The 20,571-nt window shown below is 36.4% G+C and overlaps 3 protein-coding genes and 1 pseudogene across 6 annotated transcripts; 3 read left to right on the top strand and 1 right to left on the bottom strand.

Moving 5' to 3' along the window:
* The first annotated feature begins 3,874 nt into the window (after nt 1–3,874).
* Nucleotides 3,875–7,272, top strand: LOC104786142 (uncharacterized). The gene is made up of 5 exons (XM_010511479.3): nt 3,875–4,013; nt 4,220–6,526; nt 6,622–6,750; nt 6,837–6,920; nt 7,007–7,272. The coding sequence occupies exons 2-4, from the start codon at nt 4,553–4,555 to the stop codon at nt 6,870–6,872; spliced, it is 2,139 nt and encodes a 712-aa protein (XP_010509781.2). The 5' UTR covers nt 3,875–4,013; nt 4,220–4,552; the 3' UTR covers nt 6,873–6,920; nt 7,007–7,272.
* A 237-nt stretch (nt 7,273–7,509) lies between these two features.
* Nucleotides 7,510–10,464, top strand: LOC104786141 (SecY protein transport family protein). 2 transcript variants are annotated; one of them, XM_010511476.2, is made up of 7 exons: nt 7,510–7,758; nt 8,212–8,583; nt 8,720–8,947; nt 9,063–9,417; nt 9,502–9,626; nt 9,718–9,853; nt 9,940–10,464. In XM_010511476.2, the coding sequence occupies exons 2-7, from the start codon at nt 8,240–8,242 to the stop codon at nt 10,177–10,179; spliced, it is 1,428 nt and encodes a 475-aa protein (XP_010509778.1). In that variant the 5' UTR covers nt 7,510–7,758; nt 8,212–8,239; the 3' UTR covers nt 10,180–10,464. The 2 variants fall into 2 exon arrangements, with proteins under 2 accessions (XP_010509778.1, XP_087369468.1); XM_087513342.1 differs by having other exon boundaries at nt 7,576–7,855.
* Nucleotides 10,465–10,631: 167 nt separating this feature from the next.
* LOC104786140 (U-box domain-containing protein 17 pseudogene) lies at nt 10,632–13,102 on the top strand (annotated as a pseudogene). The gene has a single exon (XR_015598508.1). The product of XR_015598508.1 is annotated as a U-box domain-containing protein 17 pseudogene (transcript).
* A 1,210-nt stretch (nt 13,103–14,312) lies between these two features.
* Nucleotides 14,313–20,433, bottom strand: LOC104786138 (uncharacterized). 2 transcript variants are annotated; one of them, XM_019245776.2, is made up of 10 exons: nt 19,669–20,433; nt 19,334–19,377; nt 19,022–19,139; nt 18,812–18,926; nt 17,221–17,771; nt 16,689–16,932; nt 16,315–16,603; nt 16,009–16,116; nt 15,112–15,681; nt 14,313–15,038 (listed from the first exon to the last, which is right to left on the bottom strand). In XM_019245776.2, exons 1-10 carry the CDS (start codon nt 19,883–19,885, stop codon nt 14,838–14,840), a joined length of 2,457 nt encoding a protein of 818 aa, XP_019101321.1. In that variant the 5' UTR covers nt 19,886–20,433; the 3' UTR covers nt 14,313–14,837. The 2 variants fall into 2 exon arrangements, with proteins under 2 accessions (XP_019101321.1, XP_019101322.1); XM_019245777.2 differs by having other exon boundaries at nt 18,864–18,926; nt 19,669–20,430.
* Nucleotides 20,434–20,571: the final 138 nt, after the last annotated feature.

The raw sequence follows: 20,571 nt of genomic DNA, 5'->3' as shown, positions 1-20,571 counted from the left end.
GGAGGACAGATCATAAGGATCAATCCGACGTCGAGTTGTTTCAGTTCGTGTGCGTGTCTCTTTCACGGTCAAGGAGTCATCCGTGACATCAGTGCCAGAAAGTATACCCGACATCAGAAAAGTATATCGATGAGAGTAGATTGAAAAATACTAAGGTCAAGGAAAGAGATCGAAGAAAAACAGAGGAAGTACAAAAGATCGTATAGCGTAAAAATTTAGGTTTTGCTCTGATACCATGTCAAAAACCTAGTACAGAGTTAAAGGTCTTTCTTATTCATAACGTGGTAAGGCCACAACCTTATATACATGTACACAACTTTGACCTAAATATATATAAGGTAATTACCAAACTAATACACAAGTATAGACTAATTACACAAGAGGACATATCCCACTTAATACTCTTCTTCTTACTGAAAATTAATGTCTTTTAGTCGTTAATGTTACACATATTCTGGACTTTGATTTTTTGAGTTAACCTAGGTTTTCGAAAGCTTTAGACTTTAATCAATACTAGGTAATTAGTCCACGCAATGCGTGGTTGTATGTATAATAGTTTTGATTATAAATCTTAAATTTTCTTAAACTAAAATATTGTTTTACTAATGTATTATCTCAAAAAAATTATACTAATGTATAAATCTCAAAAAGATTTATAGCAATTTCTCAAAATAACACTTCTGTCAACATTTTTTTTGGTATGGTTATTTATTATACAAAATTTAAAATCTATAAACTTTTCTATAAATCAAAAATTAACCAATACTACAAAAAATTATTACAAATTGATTAGCTAAATTAATATAAATAATAATATAGAAATTTAAACATTTTCCTAATATTAGAGAATCTATGTTTATGATCATGTTTTATAGAGGTTAAACATTGATTTAAAGATTTTGTTCTTAATGACATTGTAAATATAAGACTGTAGTATAATAAAATTGAATCAAAAGAAATTATCAAAAAATTTAGTAACTACGTATAAAATTATTGTATATAGAATATTCCTCATTTCAAAGTTTAAAGCAATTAATATAATTAAAAAATATTAAATTTTATCAAAAACATTTTTTCTTGAAAGATAAATATATTAGTTGGAGGAATGAATGTAAAATTATTGGGTATGAGTTACATTTGAGTTAAATGTAGAGTTAAATGGAGTTAAATACCTTTAAAAGTGGGTTAATTATAAATAAAATTTTTAATTTATTTTTGACTTAAAAGAAAAGGAATACCAAATGGCTCAATCAAAATTTAAACTTACACTTTTTGATTGTTTTGTTGATATAAACTTAACACTCACACATAATATTCCAAATTGAAAATATCACTTTTGAAGTGACAAACTAAATTAGTTTTTTTTTTTAATTATATGAACTTCAATCTAAAGATTTTTTAAAACCCCAAGAATAACGTCAATCCTTTTCTTTTTTTTTTCACTCATCAATTTAATTTATAGTGCTGGATTTCATACTAATGGTTTCATCTTTAGAGGATTTAGTTAAATGTTATTTTAATAATTATATTATTTTCTTTATTTCACTTCCAGTTAAACATGATTTTTTTTTGGAATCATTTTTTCATTTTGCTTAAATCAAGAAAATCAAATTTTTTTTTATAATGAACTTTATTTTGTTTTCAAAAACCTCAAATCTTAAATAATATAAATATTATATTGATCTTTACATATTTATCTATGGGATCACAAAACAAAATAGACTTTACAAAATAAAATAGACTTTATAAATTGATAATTATATTGATCATTCTAAATTATTGAAAATGATACATGAATATGTGAGATAACCAGAGTACATAATAGAGAATTAGAGATGAATCTTTTCAACTTTATGACCTTATTGTGTGGTGAATATTGTAAGAGTATGAAAAATAATGACTTATAAGATGCTAATCTAAAATAGATAATAAAGATAAACCTTTTAAAACATATTTTCAAATAAACTTGATTTTTTTTGTTAAAACCAACATATGTGAATTTAAATTTAGCTATGAAATTGTAAAAATAAATATGAATAGATTAGAAATGCAAGAAATATAAAAGAAATATTTATTTTTATATAAATAAAATAAAAATTGAAAACAATGTTAATTATATATAATACTTTCTAAATTAAAATATAGAATCAAACTCTTACAACACATATTAGATATAACAACATTTGATATTAGTAAGAGAGGAGGAGAGAATGATTACTTATAAGATGATAATCCAAATTACATAATGGAGATGAATCTTTAAATATAAAAACAATATAAATATATATATATATATATATATCATGTAGTCTCTAAAATTAAAATTTAGCATATGATATTTCATTTGGTTTTTTTGTAACCCATACAACAAAAATAAGAAATTGAAAACATAAAAAAAAATGATTGAGATATTGTGGAAGAGAATGAGAGAAGTAGAAGAGAATGAGAGAATGTAAAAATGAGAAAATAAAAAATGTCAATATGAGAGAATGAAGCAATGCTTATTTATATGATAATAATTGATGGAAGTTACATTTAGAATTATTGGAGTTACAAATATTATTTATTGTGTTTGAATAAAATTGAGTGGTGGAATATAATTAATGCATAATTTATTTTATTTTCAGTTATAATTTTATTTTAATATATGAATTAAATGTATTGTGTTAATTGAGTCTTAAATATTATTTCAAGCAATTGAACAATTAGAAAGCAAATAAAAAATAAAAAATTAGAAAGTATTAAATGAAAATCAACCAATAAGGACAGACCAAAACCTTACTTTTATATATATGATTATTAGTCCTTCGTATGTCTTCTTTTTGTAATTAACCTCATTGATTTTCTTAACATCTTCCTCTTATTGTCCTTTTTCAGTTAAAAGAAGAATACAAAGCTATTATTTTTGTTGTTGAGTTGTGATAATCACAAGTTTGCCCGGCTCTTGCCAAACTATGTATTAATTATTTTCATCATGGTCTATTTCTGATGATCTGGCGCCTTTTATTGACCTAATATTTCAGAACATGCAAAGAACTGAACCAAGTTGGTACACTGAGATACAAAAGTGAAGCATTAAGAAGCAGACAAATTACAAACAAAAATGCTAAACGAAAGAAGCAGACATAAACGAATCACATGGGTATTACGCCGAAGAAAAAACCTTCAATTTTTTTAACACAACATAAAGCTTCAATCTTCTCTACAAAACAAAAAGCTCAAGTCATGACACATAAATTATATTTAGTCCGTGTCAACTTTCACCGTCTTCACATTGAGTTGACACGTTCATATGTTTCTAGCTAGAGACGTATTTATCCGCACTTTGTGAACTGTGATAATCTTATTACATCAGTCATGAGCTATCTTTAATTATTTAGTTCCATATAATCAAAAGATGACGAATTACACCTTACCATAGATGATCAGAAAAATAAAGGAACTACTAACACATTATACATATGCGACATACAAACTTAATACAAAAAGTAACTAAGTAAGTGAGGTTTTCCGTACGTAGTACGGGTTGAATACTAGTAAAACATAAGTGGCGAGTCTTGTTTAGAAAAAACTTTGGATCCGAGAGAGACATTACGTGTTCTTTAATCATATTTCTCATTTTGTTAAATGTGTTAAATTCTAGAAAAATGCGGCAAAGTTGTGTTAAGTTTCCTTAAAGAGACATTGCACATTCACATAGTAAAATAATTAACATATTTAGGGCCAAATATGATCAATTGATCATGCTTAGATATACATAAATAATAAGTGTCGAGTCTTGTTTAGGCATTGCTTAGTTATCTTGGTCTATAACTAATAACTTCACTAACCCGAAAAAGATTATAATTGTCAACCAAACCAACGTTCCAAAATTGTAACTAAAGCTGTCACTTCTACCTTCAAGGGTCTTTTTATCTTTTTTTTTTTTTTTGTTTTTCTCGTAGCAACAGAAATAACAGACTAATTCACATCAAAGATCAAAGCTTCATTGATAATTCGATCATAAACCAAACGTAATGGCTTGTCTAGTGATCATTTCTCTCTTTCTAGTCCTCACCTCCGCTTCCGTCCTCTAGACTTATTCGTCGCTGGTCTGGTCAAAAAACAAAAAAAAAAAAACAAAGAAAGCTTTACACGATGTGACAGAAGATGAGAAAAAACCTCAATTCGAAATATACCATTGCATATCTATTACTAATAATGTGTGTATGTCTTGCAGCGAGCGAGATACAGGTAGAGAAAGATCTAGTACTACTGTTCAGAAGGAGAGAACCGTGGTGCGCACGCTAAGTGCTCGACGAAATGTCACACACACCTGAGTCTTGGAAAGAAAAGGTTAACTCTGTTAAAAACTTATCACGAGCCTTGCACATGACTATTTTCTTCATCTCTTTTGTGGCTCAGCCAATAAGAGTTTGTTTGTTTGTAAACAGAACATTACTCTGTTTTCATATCGTCAACAGAACATTACTCTCTCTCTCTCTCTCTCTCCCAAGAAAAGCTAACCACTTTTTTTTTTTTTCTCGAGAAAATATTGAATCTTTGTGGTCCGATGACGAAGAGTTCAGAGGAAAGTGACGTCCGAAGAACAAAGAAGAAGATCAATGATGCATACAATCTTGCCAAAGGCTTCTTCAACCATGGTAACAACATTGAGGCTTTGGGGATAACCGAGAAAACGATTTCAGATCATGGGGACAACGAATCTTGCTACGTTCACCACGAACTGCAAGGTGATATCTTCTTTCAGCTGGCAGAAAACGCAGATGACACCGACTTCAAATGCGTCTACTTGTTTGCTACTGTCGCTGCGTATTCAGAGTCTACTCATCTGTTTCCTAACGCTTTCAAGTCCTCTACTGGCTATGTTCGTTCGCTAATCAATTTGGGTGATCTGCTTGGGGTAAACAAGTTTTATGAGAAAGCTTTGGTCAAAGCAAAACGGGGATTGTTAGTAACGCAACCTCAAGACAGTTTGAGGGAACAACTTCAGATATTGATGAATCTTGCAGCAGATAAGATGGATACGACTGTTACTGATATGATGGATGTTACTGATGCAGCATATATGATGGATGCGTCTGTTATTGCTACAAGAACTACGGGTAATCAGATGGAATCGACAGAAAAAGATCCTTCTTTTGATCAGTTGAAGAACTTTTGGGCTAATTTGGATGACAAGACCAAAAAGGAATTCTTGGTAGTAGACTTTAGAAAGCTTATAGACTATATAGAGAATCGCTATAACAAAGAAGGAAAAGCGTGTTTTAAGAAATGTGTAACAATCCTTGATATACTTCGATGGAGATGCTGGAGGTGCCACTGTTGTCCTCAGGTAAATTACTGTTTCACAGATTGCAAGATGCACATATTGGACAGCCATGTGCAGAAATATGAACCCTCCAGATTCAGTGCTCGCCCTAAATATGTGGATTGTTCATTGGCTGACATGATATGCTCTGGGGGGGATTGGAAGCCTATTGATGCGGCTAAGGCATCAAATCTGATGAAGGATAGAGTTAAGAGCATGAGCATGGAAGAGTTTGCTTCTGTTGGATGGTGTAGTGATTGGCCTGTGGCAGAGGATGCAGAGCGAGAAAACATACTCAAAGAGTTTGCTGAGGTTCTTAAATCTTCTTGCCCCAAGGAGAATCGTACTCTTTCATCTACCCTTTGGGAGTGGTTGATGGATTACACAGAAGAGAATCTGGAACTACCTGAAGTTCCTGGGTGGTATCTTGCGAAATGTAGCTTCTTTAAGAACCCGCAGTGCATCTGCTTCTTAGATCTTAAGCACCTTGAACACGTCCTCAAATATTTCAAACAGCTCACAACTGATGTTCGCGCAAGTTTGGTTTCAAAAGTAGTGAATCAGCTTTGGGAGAATTCCCAGGTCAAGGAAAGAATCGATCTTGAGGGAGTAACTACTTATAATCTGCTTCTGGACAAGAGACTGCTGTATGAAGAAGAGCTTGAATTGGATAAGATAGGGACAGTAGAGCATTATAAATCTATAGGAATTTATGATGATGTGGTGCCTCAGGGTGATAATATAGTGTCTTGGATTATTGACTGCCCAGAAATAGATCTGGAATTTGTGTCTCAAATGGCTAAGGGCTTACAGAATCGTGAGATAGGGTTAGCAACTTTGAGAATAGTATGTGGAATGGTCAGGAAAAAGGAAAAGTATTATGATAAGAGACATAAGATGGTAACCTATGATAAGATGTTGGGTGAGGTTAAGAACATTTGCGACAGAGAAGACAACTGGAAGAATGATAATCAGAGGAGCACATATGAGTCTGCGCTTCGAGTGACATGTGAAGAGCTTGCAGTAAAGCAAGATGATGAGAGCAAGTGTTTCATGGCTGTTGTAAGAGATATTTTCGAAAAACAAAACTCTCCAAGGTTTGAAGTATTAGAAAACAGAGAAATTATGGAGTGTATATCCAGACTCTCTACCAGTGTCCAAAACGATGTTGTTAAAGAAGGTCTACTGAGGCTAAGGAAATCGCTGAAAGAGAAGGTATTCTTCTTCTTCTTCTTCTTCTTCTTCTTCATTCTTCTTATTCATTTCAACCTTTTGATCTGTGACAGCTGATATGAAGAGTTTTTTTGCAGTTCTATTTGATTGATTCAAAGATTTTGGTGAATCAATCTACATACAAAAACCTAATAGATGTATTCCCAAAGCTCTCGTTAGTTGAGTATCGGTTGGTGGTCATTCCCTTGGTGAAAAAGTTCTTACAGGTTTGAAATCCACCTCACTTTGACTTTTCTTAATTCCAACATCATACCTCTTGCAGGATAAACTGATGAAAATGATGCTCTTGCAGGATAAACTGATTAAGATGATGAACGGAAGTTGCTGAGGAGGTTCTGTTTAACAAGAACATCAAAAAGAGTAATCTTCAAATGAGGTGAAAGACCTAATGAATCATGTGACTGGTTTTGTTTTGCTGCTGCTTTGTTTTTAGAGATAAGTGAGTTATGTTTTTTGATGCAGGGCTATAATTCTGGAAGATCATTCTTGCATATGGAGAAAAACACTTAGTTGGTTGACTAGAGGAGTTGTTTAGCTTTATGTTCTTGCAAAATCGGAAAAAAAAATTGGATCCAAAAGCGAACTGGTCTAGCTACTTTTTAGTTTAGGTATCAGATGCACTTGTTGTTTCTTGAAAGGGTTTAAAAAGCTTTGTCTCTTTGAAAATTTGATCAGGGAAGTGGTGAAAAACACGTTTTTCTCAAGTTGTTATGAAGTTTTTATCTCCATTCCCAGAGAGTTCCAACTAAAAAAACATTCAGTTCAGTTGTTTTGGTTGTTTAGACAACTTGTGTGTTTGTAAAAAAAAAAAAAAAAAAAAAAAAAGGACAACTTGTGTATCTCTCTCAATCGACGCAGATCCAAAGCCCATTTGAGCGCCTTACAAAACAAAAACCTCGGCCCAAATCTGCGTTGAATAAAAGAACATAAAGCTGACGTGGCGAACACTGATTCGTTATACTATCGTGTCGAGCATATTTTTCCTCGCGTCGCCACGATTTGGCAATAACCCTGCAGAAAAAAAAAAAAAAAAATTAAAAAGAAAATAAAAATGGGAAAAATGGATTATAAGGTGACCTTCGTCTTTAGTTGACCATCAAAACTAGAACGCTCTTTCTCCGTAGGAAAGGGGAAAAAAATAAAAATTATCCATCCATCGAAGCCCATTGGTTTCGGAGCTGATCGGTCTCTGTTTTCTCTCTACTCTACATATCGTAAGCTTCCCTCCTCCTTCTTCTTTCTTCTTCCATTTTCCCTCAATTGCTTTCTCCGTGGAAGTGAATGTTTTCGTTTCTCCAATCTTGAGTAGCTGTGAGTCGCTTCGCATCTTGTGTTCTAATCAGATCTATTTGATTGTTGATCTATGTTCTTAGATCTGTTTCGCGTCTTCTAGTTACCGATCTGTATCGAGTTTATATGTATGTATACGGTGTAGATCGGAAAGTTATTATAGATCTGGTTTTTTAGATCGACTGAGTCAGATGATTTGACTTAGTTTACAAAATTGTGCAGATTCATTGATTTGATGTTGTTTGCCTAGCTGCCAAAAACTGAATGATTTTCGAATTCTGCAGCTTAGATTATGAAATGTGGTGCATGCGTTTCGATTTGTGTAGTTTTTATAAGTTTCTGAAGCTTACTTGGTTTGTGGTTTGTGATTTATACAGAAGCATAGAAACTTGATCGGGTACTAGAATGGGAGGAGGGTTTAGAGTTTTGCATTTGGTGAGGCCATTTTTGGCTTTCTTGCCTGAGGTTCAGAGTGCTGACAGGAAGGTGCCATTCAGAGAGAAGGTTATCTACACTGTCATTTCTCTCTTCATCTTTCTTGTCTGCAGTCAGCTTCCTCTCTATGGAATTCATTCCACGACCGGTGCGGATCCATTCTACTGGATGCGTGTCATTCTTGCTTCCAACCGTGGGACTGTCATGGAACTCGGTATTACTCCTATTGTTACATCTGGACTTGTGATGCAGCTTTTGGCTGGTTCCAAGATTATTGAGGTTGACAACAATGTTCGTGAGGATCGTGCCCTCTTGTAAGTGTTGGTTCTTTCCTCGTTATGAATTATGGACATTACGTTACATGCTTTAGTCGAACTGTTTCTTATGTCTGGTTTGAGTTGACCTTGTCGTTGCTGTAGTTCTTATTCTGTGTTTGAACTTATTTTGTAGGAATGGCGCTCAGAAGCTTCTTGGTATTCTGATTGCCATCGGTGAGGCTGTTGCATATGTTCTTTCTGGAATGTATGGTCCCGTTGGACAGCTTGGTGTTGGAAATGCCATTCTCATCATCCTCCAGCTTTTCTTTGCTGGAATCATTGTTATCTGCCTTGATGAGCTCCTTCAGAAGGGATATGGTCTCGGCTCAGGAATCTCCCTTTTCATTGCCACCAACATCTGGTAGGTCAACTTCTCTTCCTCATTTTTAAAAACCAATCCTTGATGTTTTGGATTCCTATGACAAGATCCTTTTCGTTATATTGGATTCATAATAGTTTTCATTGGTGATATGCAGTGAAAGCATTATCTGGAAGGCATTTAGCCCAACTACCATCAACACCGGGCGTGGAGCTGAGTTTGAAGGTGCTGTTATTGCATTGTTCCATATGTTGATAACCAAGTCCAACAAGGTTGCGGCTCTCCGCCAAGCGTTCTACCGGCAAAACCTTCCAAATGTTACCAACTTGCTTGCCACAGTCTTGATCTTCCTGATTGTGATCTACTTCCAAGGTTTCCGCGTGGTTTTGCCTGTGAGATCAAAGAATGCCCGTGGACAACAGGGTTCTTACCCAATCAAGCTGTTCTACACCTCTAACATGCCCATTATCCTCCAATCCGCTCTTGTCTCAAATCTTTACTTCATCTCTCAGGTACAGAATCTTGCGCTTCACTGTATGTGACTTTCTCCACAATGACATTGTGTTGACATTAAATCTCCTCCTTTTGGTCAACAGCTTCTCTACAGGAAGTTCAGCGGAAACTTCTTTGTAAACCTTTTGGGACAGTGGAAAGAATCTGAGTACAGTGGACAATCTATTCCAGTTAGTGGTCTGGCTTATCTCATCACAGCTCCAGCAAGGTAATGCAGTGTCTTTCAGTATTCATTTTAGTCGATCAAAGTGGTATGCATAAGCCAGTTTGACTAATATATGTTACTATGATGTTTGCAGCTTCTCGGATATGGCGGCTCACCCGTTCCATGCACTGTTCTACATTGTGTTCATGCTCACTGCTTGTGCTCTTTTCTCAAAGACATGGATTGAAGTCTCTGGATCTTCTGCTAGGGATGTAGCTAAGCAGCTCAAGGTATTAAAATCGTAACAGCTCGATACATAAACCCGTATGTTTGCATGGCGTTGGATATCTGACTCAAAAAATTATGTTTATCACAGGAACAACAAATGGTTATGCCAGGACACAGAGAGTCAAACTTACAGAAGGAACTGAACAGGTACATCCCAACAGCTGCGGCATTTGGAGGAGTGTGCATCGGTGCACTCACTGTTCTGGCTGATTTCATGGGAGCCATTGGGTCGGGAACTGGAATTCTGTTGGCTGTCACCATCATATACCAGTACTTCGAGACCTTTGAGAAGGAAAAGGCCAGTGAGCTCGGATTCTTCGGGTTCTAAGTTAGCTTAAAAGAAGGTGTAAAACTTTGCTGAGGCAAAAAGCAGAGCAGAGAAGAGGCTTTTAGCTTCTGTGCGCACCTTAAACAGACAATTTGTGGTGGCACTTGGGGTTAGACTACTGTTTTTTTGTTGTTTAAATGAAATTTTCTCTTTAGTCGTTTACGTTTTTTTTGTTACTTTTTTACAAGTTAAAAGAAACTTATGTGATAGACGCTTTTCTAATGTAATGTTTCTAGGAATTTCACTCTTGACCAAATAAACAATTTTACATTTTTGAATTCAAAAGCAGTTTATTATCTCTTCGTACCAAACCAACCAATGTGAAATGTTTTGTCGGAGCCATGCGTTGTTGCACTAGAAAAGTAAATTGGGTTTCAACTTTCAACAGATGACATAAATACCGTATGGAGAACACAGACAAAATCTCCAAACTGTAATTGATCTCAACAACCAGCTAATGCAGAGAATGGTCAGTGTGACTAAATAGTATGATCCGTTACAATGTTACATACTTGCACTTTAATTTCAGCATTGAAAACAACGAAGACATTTTTTTCAGCTTCTGCCAAACGCGTTTTAAGCTGCTTCTTCTTCTTCTTCTTCTTCTTCTTCTTCTACCTAAATATATGAGACCTTAGGGTTGTTTTGATTTGGGCAAAAACAAGACGAGCTACAACTGGTGTTGTAGCCATATCCATCATCAACATGGCCACAGAGGCGATATTTACATCCTTACGACTAAGGACCTCGCCGTCACTGGAAGCATTTTTGGTAACAACCGTTGATCTCTCCGACGTCTCTCTCGTTCAAACCCTAGCTTCAGTATCAGCAGAGCTCGTCTCGTGCTTCCGCAGCGTACGTTTCTCTTTCCAACGCAGAAACGCACGTTCCCTAATTAGGAAGATTGAGGTATTACTCGTCTTGTTCGAATACCTTAGCGATGATTCAGGTTGGGACTCGACGGCGGTGATGTGCTTTAAAGAGCTCTATATCTTCCTCCACCGTTCTAAATTACTTCTCCAGTACTGTGCTCAATCCAGTAAGCTATGGCTTTTACTACAAACCCCATCGCTTTCAGACTTTTTCCATCACTTGAATCGGGATCTTTCGAATCTTTTAGATGTTTTCCCGTTCAACAGTCTCAATCTAAGCGACGACATTAGAGAGCAACTCGAGCTTTTGCAACAACAAGCAACTAAATCGACGACACTGTTCGTTGATCACAACGAGGAACTGCTACGGGAAAGATTCTATACGTTTCTCAACGGATTTGAGAACGGCGAAATACCTAATACGGATGAACTGAGATCTTTCTTCGTTGAGAAGTTAGGGATTAAGGATCCGAAAAGTTGCAGAGATGAAATCGAGTTTTTAGAAGAGCAGATTTCGAAACACGACTGTGATGATTTGGAGCCTTCAAGGTCTGTGGTTAACGCGTTTGTGTCTATCACACGGTATTGCATGTATTCGTTGTTTGCGTTTGAAGATGGAGTGGAGTGGAGTGTTGTTGAGAGCTCAAAGAAACAGAGGAAATGTTTAGTTGCGGAGGAGATGGTGGAAACGTTTACGACACTACCAAAGGATTTTGTTTGCTCAATCTCTCTTAGTTTGATGAAAGATCCTGTGATTGTTTCCACTGGACAAACTTATGATCGTAGCTCAATCGTTAGGTGGTTTGAAGAAGGTTACTTTACTTGTCCTAAAACAGGACAAAAGCTTGTGGACTCTTCCTGTATCGTTCCTAACCGAGCTTTGAGAGAGTTGATAACGCGTTGGTGTGCAGCAACGGAGTTTGGAGAGTCACCAGAGGAGGAGTCTCCTGTTTGGGTTATGCAAACGAGAGCTTCAATGGCAGCAACTAAAGCTACTGTATTGATTCTCATACAACATCTAGCTGGTGAGTCAGAGTTAGCTCAGGTAGTGGCGGCAAGAGAGATCCGTCTTTTAGCCAAAACAGTAAGGGAGAGAGGTGAACTGATCGCAGAAGCAGGTGCAGTCCCACATTTGGTTAAGCTTCTTAAATCCCAAAACGCTGTTGTGCAAGAGCAGTGTGTTACAGCAATGCTTAACTTGTCTGTATGCGAATGCGAGTTAAACAAGAGCCTGTTCAGGGATGAAAATGATTGCCTTGAGTCTATTGTGAGTGTTCTCGCATCGGGTCTTACTTTGGAAGCTCGAGGGAACGCAGCAGCTACATTGTACTGTCTTTCTACAGTACATGAATATAGGAAACTTATCGCAAACGCTGATGGCTGCATCGAATCACTTGTATTGCTGTTGCAAAATGGAAAGCCGAGAGGGAGAAAAGATGCGATCAAAGCTTTAAGTGGTATATGGAGAGATCCGGATAATCACAGTAAGATGATAAACTCGGGAGGAGTGTTAGCTCTAGTGAAAGCTTTGGCTGATGAGGACGAGGCTGTGGCGGAGAGAGCGGTGGTAGTGTTGGCTGTAGTAGCGAATCATTCGTTAGGAGCAGTGACTATAGGGAGAGAGGAATCAGCTGTAGCGGGGCTCATTGAACTGATGAGATGTGGAACACCAAGGGGGAAAGAAAATGCGGTTGCTACCTTGTTACATCTCTGCGTAAACGGTGGAGCAGTTGTGGTGGAGAAGGTGGTGAGAGCACCGGCTCTTACTGGTTTGACCGAAAAGGTTTTGCGCACGGGTACAGACCGAGGTAAGCGGAAAGCGACTGCACTCCTTGGTTTGTTTCTTGACGGGTGCGAAAACACAGCAATGATGCGGTTTGTTAATAGAGAAGGAGGTTTTGAAACCCATGTCTCCCTACCACCCATCTCTGTTCCCGTATCTGTCTTGTGATCTTATGTAAATATATATGTACTGCTGCTATAATCTTATAATATTCTGTGATGTATTTACATGTTCTTAATTTGACATATTTTTAGCCTTTAAAATAAAAGTAATCGCAATCAAAATAAGTTCAGGTTTAAACACATGAGAATTGAAACCATAGAAAGTTGAAAACTACTAGAACAGACAATGAAGAAGCAGAGGCAAAGGCTTTTAAAGACACTGGAACTATTGTTTGTTTCTTTGTTTTTTAGTTGCATGGACTACATGAAAGAGAATAGTAACCTTTGCCTAAATTCAATTCTTTATGAAAAAAGTTTAAATGGTCTATACTCTATATATATAAACTTTTGTATATAGTAAACTTATGTATATTGGAACTACATGACTTGTTAAATTATAATTTAAATTGAAAAGAAAATAAAATAGAATATCTAATCTATCAACCTTTTTTTAAATCAACTTTTTTTAATCACCAACCTAAATTATTTAATTCAAATTTGGTATGTTATTCTCTATTAATAAATCGACCACGTAATTAAGTTATAAGATTCTTCGTTGTGATTTCGATCTAATAATAGTAATTTGAATTATTTTACTCAAATATTGAACAAAAGAAAAAGAACAAATAGTTGATTATTAGTCTACTATTATGATTGTTGATTGTTTTTAGATAAAAATAAGCTTGAAAATGTGTGTTTTAAATAGATATTTGTTTATTGGTGCAGTTTTTTCACAAACTAATAATGTTTTTTTTGGTTTTTTATATATTTGATTCCGCCGTGCATTGATCCTAACTATAGTTTGTTTGTTCCTTAAGTTAAGGAAAGCTGTGTCATGTATCCTCATCAGCCTCTAATCCAACTATTTTGGTGAACACTTTGACAATATATTTTACCAATTTTAAAGATTCAAAAGATTTTTTTTTTAAGATTATATTATCCGAACTCATTAATTGTTTTATTTTATTGGATATGTTGACGATTCTAGTTTCAATAATTTTCAAAGTTAAGGTGCTAATTCTTGTAATAATGTCGGGTTCCAATAATGTTGTAAGATAACTTTCAAAAACAAAATGTCATAGGAAAGAAAAGATTAAATGACTTACTATCTTTCTATTTAAGTGTTAGGTTAAAGATATTGATATTGAAAGTTGTAAGTAATTTTGGAGGGAAAAAAAATGCATTAGAATTAATATTTAATTTACATATTTTAAAATGATAACAAATTATTTTATAAAGTTTGTTTGATTGAGCTTGGTTGTATAAGTTTATTGGCACAATCGGTTGTCTAGCTTTTTGTACATATCCAGACACAAATTATCAAAAAAGTTTATACAACCGGCTGTATTGAGTCACCTTCACTTTGGTACAAAAACAAATTTTTTTGTCCAAGACATTGTCATTAAAGAGATTACAGGTCACACCTTTCTTTAGTCATATTTTGTACCCTAACCCCATTAGAATCTAAATCACAAAAAAAAATAGTTGAAAACTACTATACATGGCAAAGCTTTAAGACACACATGAACTATTGCTTTTTTTCTTTTGTCTCACTGTCCAAATTCCCCAAGTAACAAAAGGTGAATAAACTCACAGTGAGTCAGTGACCAGGTGTAGATCCATCCTTTTTCTGCTGGTTTAACTGGTTATCAGATTTTAACTGGTTATCACACCTATTTAACTGGTTATCAGATTTTATAGCTATGGCTACATGACCAGTAACCAAACTATGAGCCTGAGAAAACCAAAACCACCCTAGTAAGAGTTCTGCCAGTGCTGTTGCTGCTGCTGGGTTTGCTTTGAGGGCTGACCTTGCGAGCCACCGTCTCTAGGGTTTTGCTGTTAGTGGTCCATTGATATTCCGGTTTGTGACTGATAGTAGTTCGGGTAACCAAGCGATCCATACTGCTGCTGCTCCTGTTGCTGAGCTTGGCGAACCTGCTGACTTTGTTGTTGTGCTTGAAGGTTGTAGTACGTGTTGCCGGTGACGCCCGACATGGTTTGAGAGCCAGGTCCATGAAGCCACATAGGTAAATTTTCGTTCTGAGTTAAAACAATTTCACGTTTAGTGTCAAAACAAGGATCTTTTGCAAGTGTCAAAATGAGAAACAATTACCTGTTGTTGATGCTGCTGCTGCTGCTGCTGTTGTTGTTGCTGTTGTTGCTGCTGTTGTTGTTGTTGTTGTAGCTGCTGTTGTTGCTGCTGCTGAAGTGACAATAGATAGTTGTTCTGTTTGTACTGTAGACTCAGGACGTCTTCATAACTAAGTGTCGCCCCAGAAGGAGCGGCCTGTTGTTGTTGGTTAAGAAGGAAGTTTCCAGTTTCAACATTGCTTGAGTTCCCAAACACATAGGCAGAGGAGGAAGCAGGGGTAGTAGTTGTTGACTGAGGCAAATTACTGGCGGAAGTGTTGTTTTTATACTGTGGAAGCAAAGCAGCTAGTGACTGGTGGTATGAGTTGTTACCAGCATATGCTTGCTGAAAAGCCGATGGGATGTATGGGTAGCTCTGAGGTATCATAGGATAACCGATCATGTTGGCATAGTGAGTCAGAGGCAATGTGGGTTGAGAATATGGATTCATTGCGATTTGCTGAGGAAGAGCTGGTCCAGTAACAATATTGGCAACAGAAAAGTTCTGATGGCTTGATTGTGCTGTTGGAACACCACCACCACCTCTGAGTGCCTGCATGCAAGAAAATATAACCACAACACTGTGAATCAAACAACCTTGGTACACAATCTTGATGAACAACATCCAACTTTATATTTAAGAAAGAAATAAACCTTCATGACTTTTCATTAGAAAGACACTACATATATAATTGAACGAAATTGAAATCCTAATTTGCAAGTATTACTGCTTTGCATCAAGCGAACAAGAAAGTGGTCATGGGCACCGTTAACAAGAGATCCCTAGTTTCTTCTCACCGAGTTCACAACAAAATCCAAAAGAAAACAAAGATATATTCTTCGATTAAAAAAACATTCAGTCTACAGGTAAAGGGATCACCTCTGGCATGGAAATGCTTTGGCCACCTAGTGAGGTATCGTTGCTTCTTGACGGCATAGACTGTACGCCTGGGAAAGGGCTATACTGATGTTCAAGCTCCCTTGGACTCTGTACCAATAGAGCGTTTGGAATTGAGTTTGAATAATCTATCTTTGTTTTCTAGCATCATACAAAACTACCTTTTCGATGAACATTTGATCACCAAACCATACAAATACACTAATATGATATAATACAAGGTTCTCTTAAAAGCTACAAAAGAAAACCATAAGCAGCAAAACTTTGTGCACTTGGGATGTAGCTTACCATCACATTTGTTAATGAAGCAAGATTATGCATCTGATTAGTCATGCTTGTCTGTGAAGCATCAAATGCAGTATTAGGCTGCTGCTGCTTCACATTTTCATATGCATACTCAGGACCCGGCTGAGCAAATGAGTGCTGGTTCTCCTGGTGAGCAGTTTCAGGGTTTTCTGGCAACAAAACCTCTTGCTTAGATTCTGAGGAAACATCATAATTGTTGGCAGAAGACGCATGGACCATATGTCCATTGGACATGGTTCCTAGATGTTCATCTCCATAGAACTCGGTATTTCTGTGGACAAGACGACCGCTGGTTAGTATAAAGGAAATGGTCCCAGAAACTATTTGAAAAAGGAAAATCAGAAATAAGGGCATACCTAGCATCATCACGTTCAATCTGTGGAGCTACATTAGAAGCCTCTTCTAAGCTGTTGCTCAGAGGCCTTGATCCAAAGCCTCCGAAACTTCCAAAGCTTAACTGTGAGCACTCTTCTGTATGGAGTAGCAGATGATCAGGAATCAGGACAGCAGGTCTATCCTCATCATGAGAAGAGTATTGATCATGGTTCTCTATGCTCAAGTCTTGAAGGTTGGCAACAACAGGCGAAATTTCGTCTTCATCTGCAAAAGAATATAAACACAGTGAATAAGACAACATCAAGAGCAAACAAATATATAATCTAGTCAACCTTAATGTTAAATCTGAAAACAAAAGAATAGGCAAGATCCTTTTACTACCCCCGACGCCTAAAATTATCAAGTTGCAGAGACACATGGTTATTCATGACACACATCCAATGAGGTGTAATATATCATCAAAAGAAAAATCACACAAGCATCTGCCAAAGTATGTGCAATTATGATAAGTATACAGCATTCTTCTGATAGACATGTTGTAAAAATACTTACCTTTCTGGTGCTCAACAGGGTTGTTCTGCGTTTGGTATCTGTGCGGATTATCATCATACTCAGATGAAACTACAGAGTCATCTTCCTCAGCTCCACCAGCTAAAGTGTCAGCTTGCACATGATCTCTTCCAAGATTCCCAAAGAGACAATTTTCTGCTAAATGTGTGTCTTCCAACTGGCCCTTCGGATGTTGATCTCTTCTACTGGATTGTAAATCTACTGCACCATTGCATATTTCTTCAGTTGGTGCCACTGATACAGAAGAAGTGCTAGCAGCCACTGGCTTCTCCATTGAGGGCCATTCATCTTTCACAGGTACATGCTGATTTGCAGCAATTCCATGCTCCTGAATTACCTCAGAACGCATATCGACATTTTTCTGAGAGTTTGTTGTCTGGTTATGAGGTCTACCCATCTTCACAATGTCAGCCATAGACATCTGACCTGAAGCTCCAAACCATCCTGTTTGATGTCCAGTAACAGAATGTGATGATGATAATTCACCCCCCGAGGTGCCCATTGGCGTTTTACTGTCTTTAGCAACAGAATCACTGCAAAATATATACAACATACATGAGCAACCTGGAACACAAATGTACAGATGAACAAAACTATAATTCTCAAAGATGCAGAAGTAGGAAAACTAAATCATGGAAAAGTGAAAAAATATGGCAAAGTAAGGTCTTGACACCTTTTCAGTAGAGGTACAAGATTATGTCAAAAATACTCTATATACTAGTACTTCTTTTGTATCAAATCAAATATATTTACTTTGTTAAAACTTATATTTCTATCAAATCAAACATCAACTGTACATGGAAGATTGCTTAGCATCAGCACAACACTTTCAAACATCATGACTCGAGATGGTACACTAAGATTATTCTGTACTTCTACCACTGAGCCATAAGCCACCTAAATAGTTCTTCAAACCATTCAGAGTCAGAATCAATTAAGGCTCTGTTTATTAGTGTAGCCACTCTGCAGTAGTTGGTCTGAAAGCCTACTAACTAAATCCTACCAACGCAATCTTTCATATATGGGTCGAGAAGTCCACAATCAAGTATTCATTTAGAGCAGGCTACCGACTTGTACAGTTGCATTCAACTTGTAAGAAATAAAAAGAAAAAAGAGAACACAGGATAGTATCAGAATCCATTAGAGCAGTACAAGAAAGTTTGTTTTCATAAACACACAGTTGCTAATCCTAATCAGATTCATTTCTTAGTGCCTCAAGGCCCTCAACTATGGGGTTTGTTGTGCCACAAGCTAATTCTACTGCAGAGGAGTATCTGGTGCTGCTTGTTTTCAGAGGCCATTTCTCTGCCAAATATGAAGGAGGGAACAAGAAAACTAGCATCTCTTCAGAGAAATATCATCCTTCTTATAAGACAAAGCAGCTACAGAATATTCTTGAGGCACTAAACCAGCATATAAACTTATTTGTGTATGTGTTTTTCGGACAGTCCTAAGGTATATTCTTCTCTTGGTTTATTAATGGATTTTGATACAACCATATGCTCTTAATTACGCTTGCTGCATCATGCAGCTATGCAGACAAGAAAGATGAAATGATCATTCAAAGGAAAACCTGTGTGGTATCTGATGGTGGCTCGATATACCAGATGTAGAAGAATAAGAACCTGCATTAGACTGTATCCCGCTCTCCCTCTTGTTTGTAGTTTTTACTTGGACGCTTCCTGACTCTGAACAATAGAAACATGAGAACAGGGATGCACGTCTAGTATTAAGTAAGTTTTATTGATATATAGAATTCTAAAGCCAAAAAAGTCAGAACCACCTCTAGAGCTGAAAGGGGTAGCTCCACTCCGTCCAGTATAACGATCAGAACCACCTCTACTACCACGGTTGTAAGTGTTATTATAGCCTCGTGACCGGGAATCCGGTATATCCCTAATCTGAAAAGCAAGTAAACATATAAACTCTTCAACAGTACAATAAAATGAAATAAAAACTACCCTAAAACCTAAAAAATAGCTAGGATCAAGTATTCTGGGAGTGAGCATAACGCTTGCAAACAGAGGTGCAGCAAACTGGTATTTTCAAATTTGAAATGCCAACACAGGACTAGAAAAGAACATAGGATCGTTACCTCTTTCTTCTTCTCTTTTTTGCTCTTCACCTCGTGAAAAGGATCTGAATAGTGAAAAGAATAAGAATCAGAATCATGAAAAAGACATTAGCTTATCAATTCAACGAAGACTAAAATGTTGGAAAGACAGAAACTTTCGTTTGTATTTAGCTATAAACCCCCAAATCCAACCGTAATAAGATAACAAACTTCTCAAGTAACAAACCAGTTTTGTAGAGCGTTCAAAGCAAGATCTCCATAGAAGAGATACAAAACCCTGAACCATCTCCGATACCCAATTCACCCTAAACTAGCTCAAAAATGGAGTAAAAAGAAAAGAAAAAAAAAGGAGAAACCTTGGGAGAGGAGGCGAGTGACGGCTTCATTAGGGTCCATGTTACAGTCCTTGAGGACGGCATAGATCTCAGCCTCAGGGCAGTTTACAATTGCTTTCAAACTTTGAACCATCTTCTTCGACACAGACGGGATATCAGAAATCCCGTTTGAGCTTTTCCTGACTCCGACACTGCTCCTACCACCATTATCGCCGACGATGATCTTGTTGCCGCTCATTTTCTCCGTCGTGAGCTCAATCACTCACACTCTCTCTCCCTCCCTAATCAGATCTGAAGAAGAAAATCGAAACCGCTCTTTTTGTCTTCACTGTTTGTGAAAATAATAAAAATGAGAAGACGACCAAAGAGGAGACAAGACGAAGATGACGACCACCAAGTACAGTAAAAGGTTTTAAGCAGAAACGAAACGAAACAACAAAAAGTGTTTTTTTTCTTTAACTGGTGAATCGTTACAAGACTTTTTACTTACTGTCATAATCATTTTTGTGTTCGAATTCAATATTGATAACAGAGAGTATTGATAACAACTAATCACATCTTCTAGCCTATGAGAACCAAAAGAACTGCCTTTGTTCTTACTCTTAGCCTATGATTACTGATAAGAATCTATATCACTATCTTCTCCATACCCATTCGAGATCACCTCATCGTAAAACCTCTAGTTTTTGTGTGTGTAGCATGAAAGAAACTTAACAATGTGGTCCGTGCACCAACTCATTTTAGTATTTTACTATCCCTCCCTGAGTAGAAAACTCATTTTCTGATACATTATGATTTGTTGTTTTTTAATTATAAAATTGATGGATAGAATTTTTTTTTTTTTGGTATATCAACTCAAGTCAAGCTTTTTGTAAGAAACACATGGGCCTCATCATCAATCAATCAACAAGAGAAAGAGGCCCA

This window comes from Camelina sativa, chromosome 5, assembly GCF_030686135.1.
Source record: "Camelina sativa cultivar CO46 ecotype springtype chromosome 5, ASM3068613v1".
NCBI classification, from domain to species: Eukaryota; Viridiplantae; Streptophyta; class Magnoliopsida; order Brassicales; family Brassicaceae; genus Camelina; species Camelina sativa.
Note: the sequence above shows the minus strand (reverse complement) of the source record. Positions and strands in the feature narration are given on the sequence as shown.

Coding starts and splice junctions, on each gene's coding strand:
- LOC104786138 (XM_019245776.2), bottom strand. CDS start 19,885: ATGAGCGGCAACAAGATCATCGTCGGCGATAATGGTGGTAGGAGCAGT. Junction 19,378..19,668: donor CACTCGCCTCCTCTCCCAAG/GTTTCTCCTTTT, acceptor TTCACTATTCAG/ATCCTTTTCACGAGGTGAAG. Junction 18,927..19,021: donor TACCCCTTTCAGCTCTAGAG/GTGGTTCTGACT, acceptor TCTATTGTTCAG/AGTCAGGAAGCGTCCAAGTA.
- LOC104786142 (XM_010511479.3), top strand. CDS start 4,553: ATGACGAAGAGTTCAGAGGAAAGTGACGTCCGAAGAACAAAGAAGAAG. Junction 6,527..6,621: donor GGAAATCGCTGAAAGAGAAG/GTATTCTTCTTC, acceptor GTTTTTTTGCAG/TTCTATTTGATTGATTCAAA. Junction 6,751..6,836: donor TGGTGAAAAAGTTCTTACAG/GTTTGAAATCCA, acceptor ATGCTCTTGCAG/GATAAACTGATTAAGATGAT.
- LOC104786141 (XM_010511476.2), top strand. CDS start 8,240: ATGGGAGGAGGGTTTAGAGTTTTGCATTTGGTGAGGCCATTTTTGGCT. Junction 8,584..8,719: donor CGTGAGGATCGTGCCCTCTT/GTAAGTGTTGGT, acceptor CTTATTTTGTAG/GAATGGCGCTCAGAAGCTTC. Junction 9,418..9,501: donor ATCTTTACTTCATCTCTCAG/GTACAGAATCTT, acceptor TTTGGTCAACAG/CTTCTCTACAGGAAGTTCAG.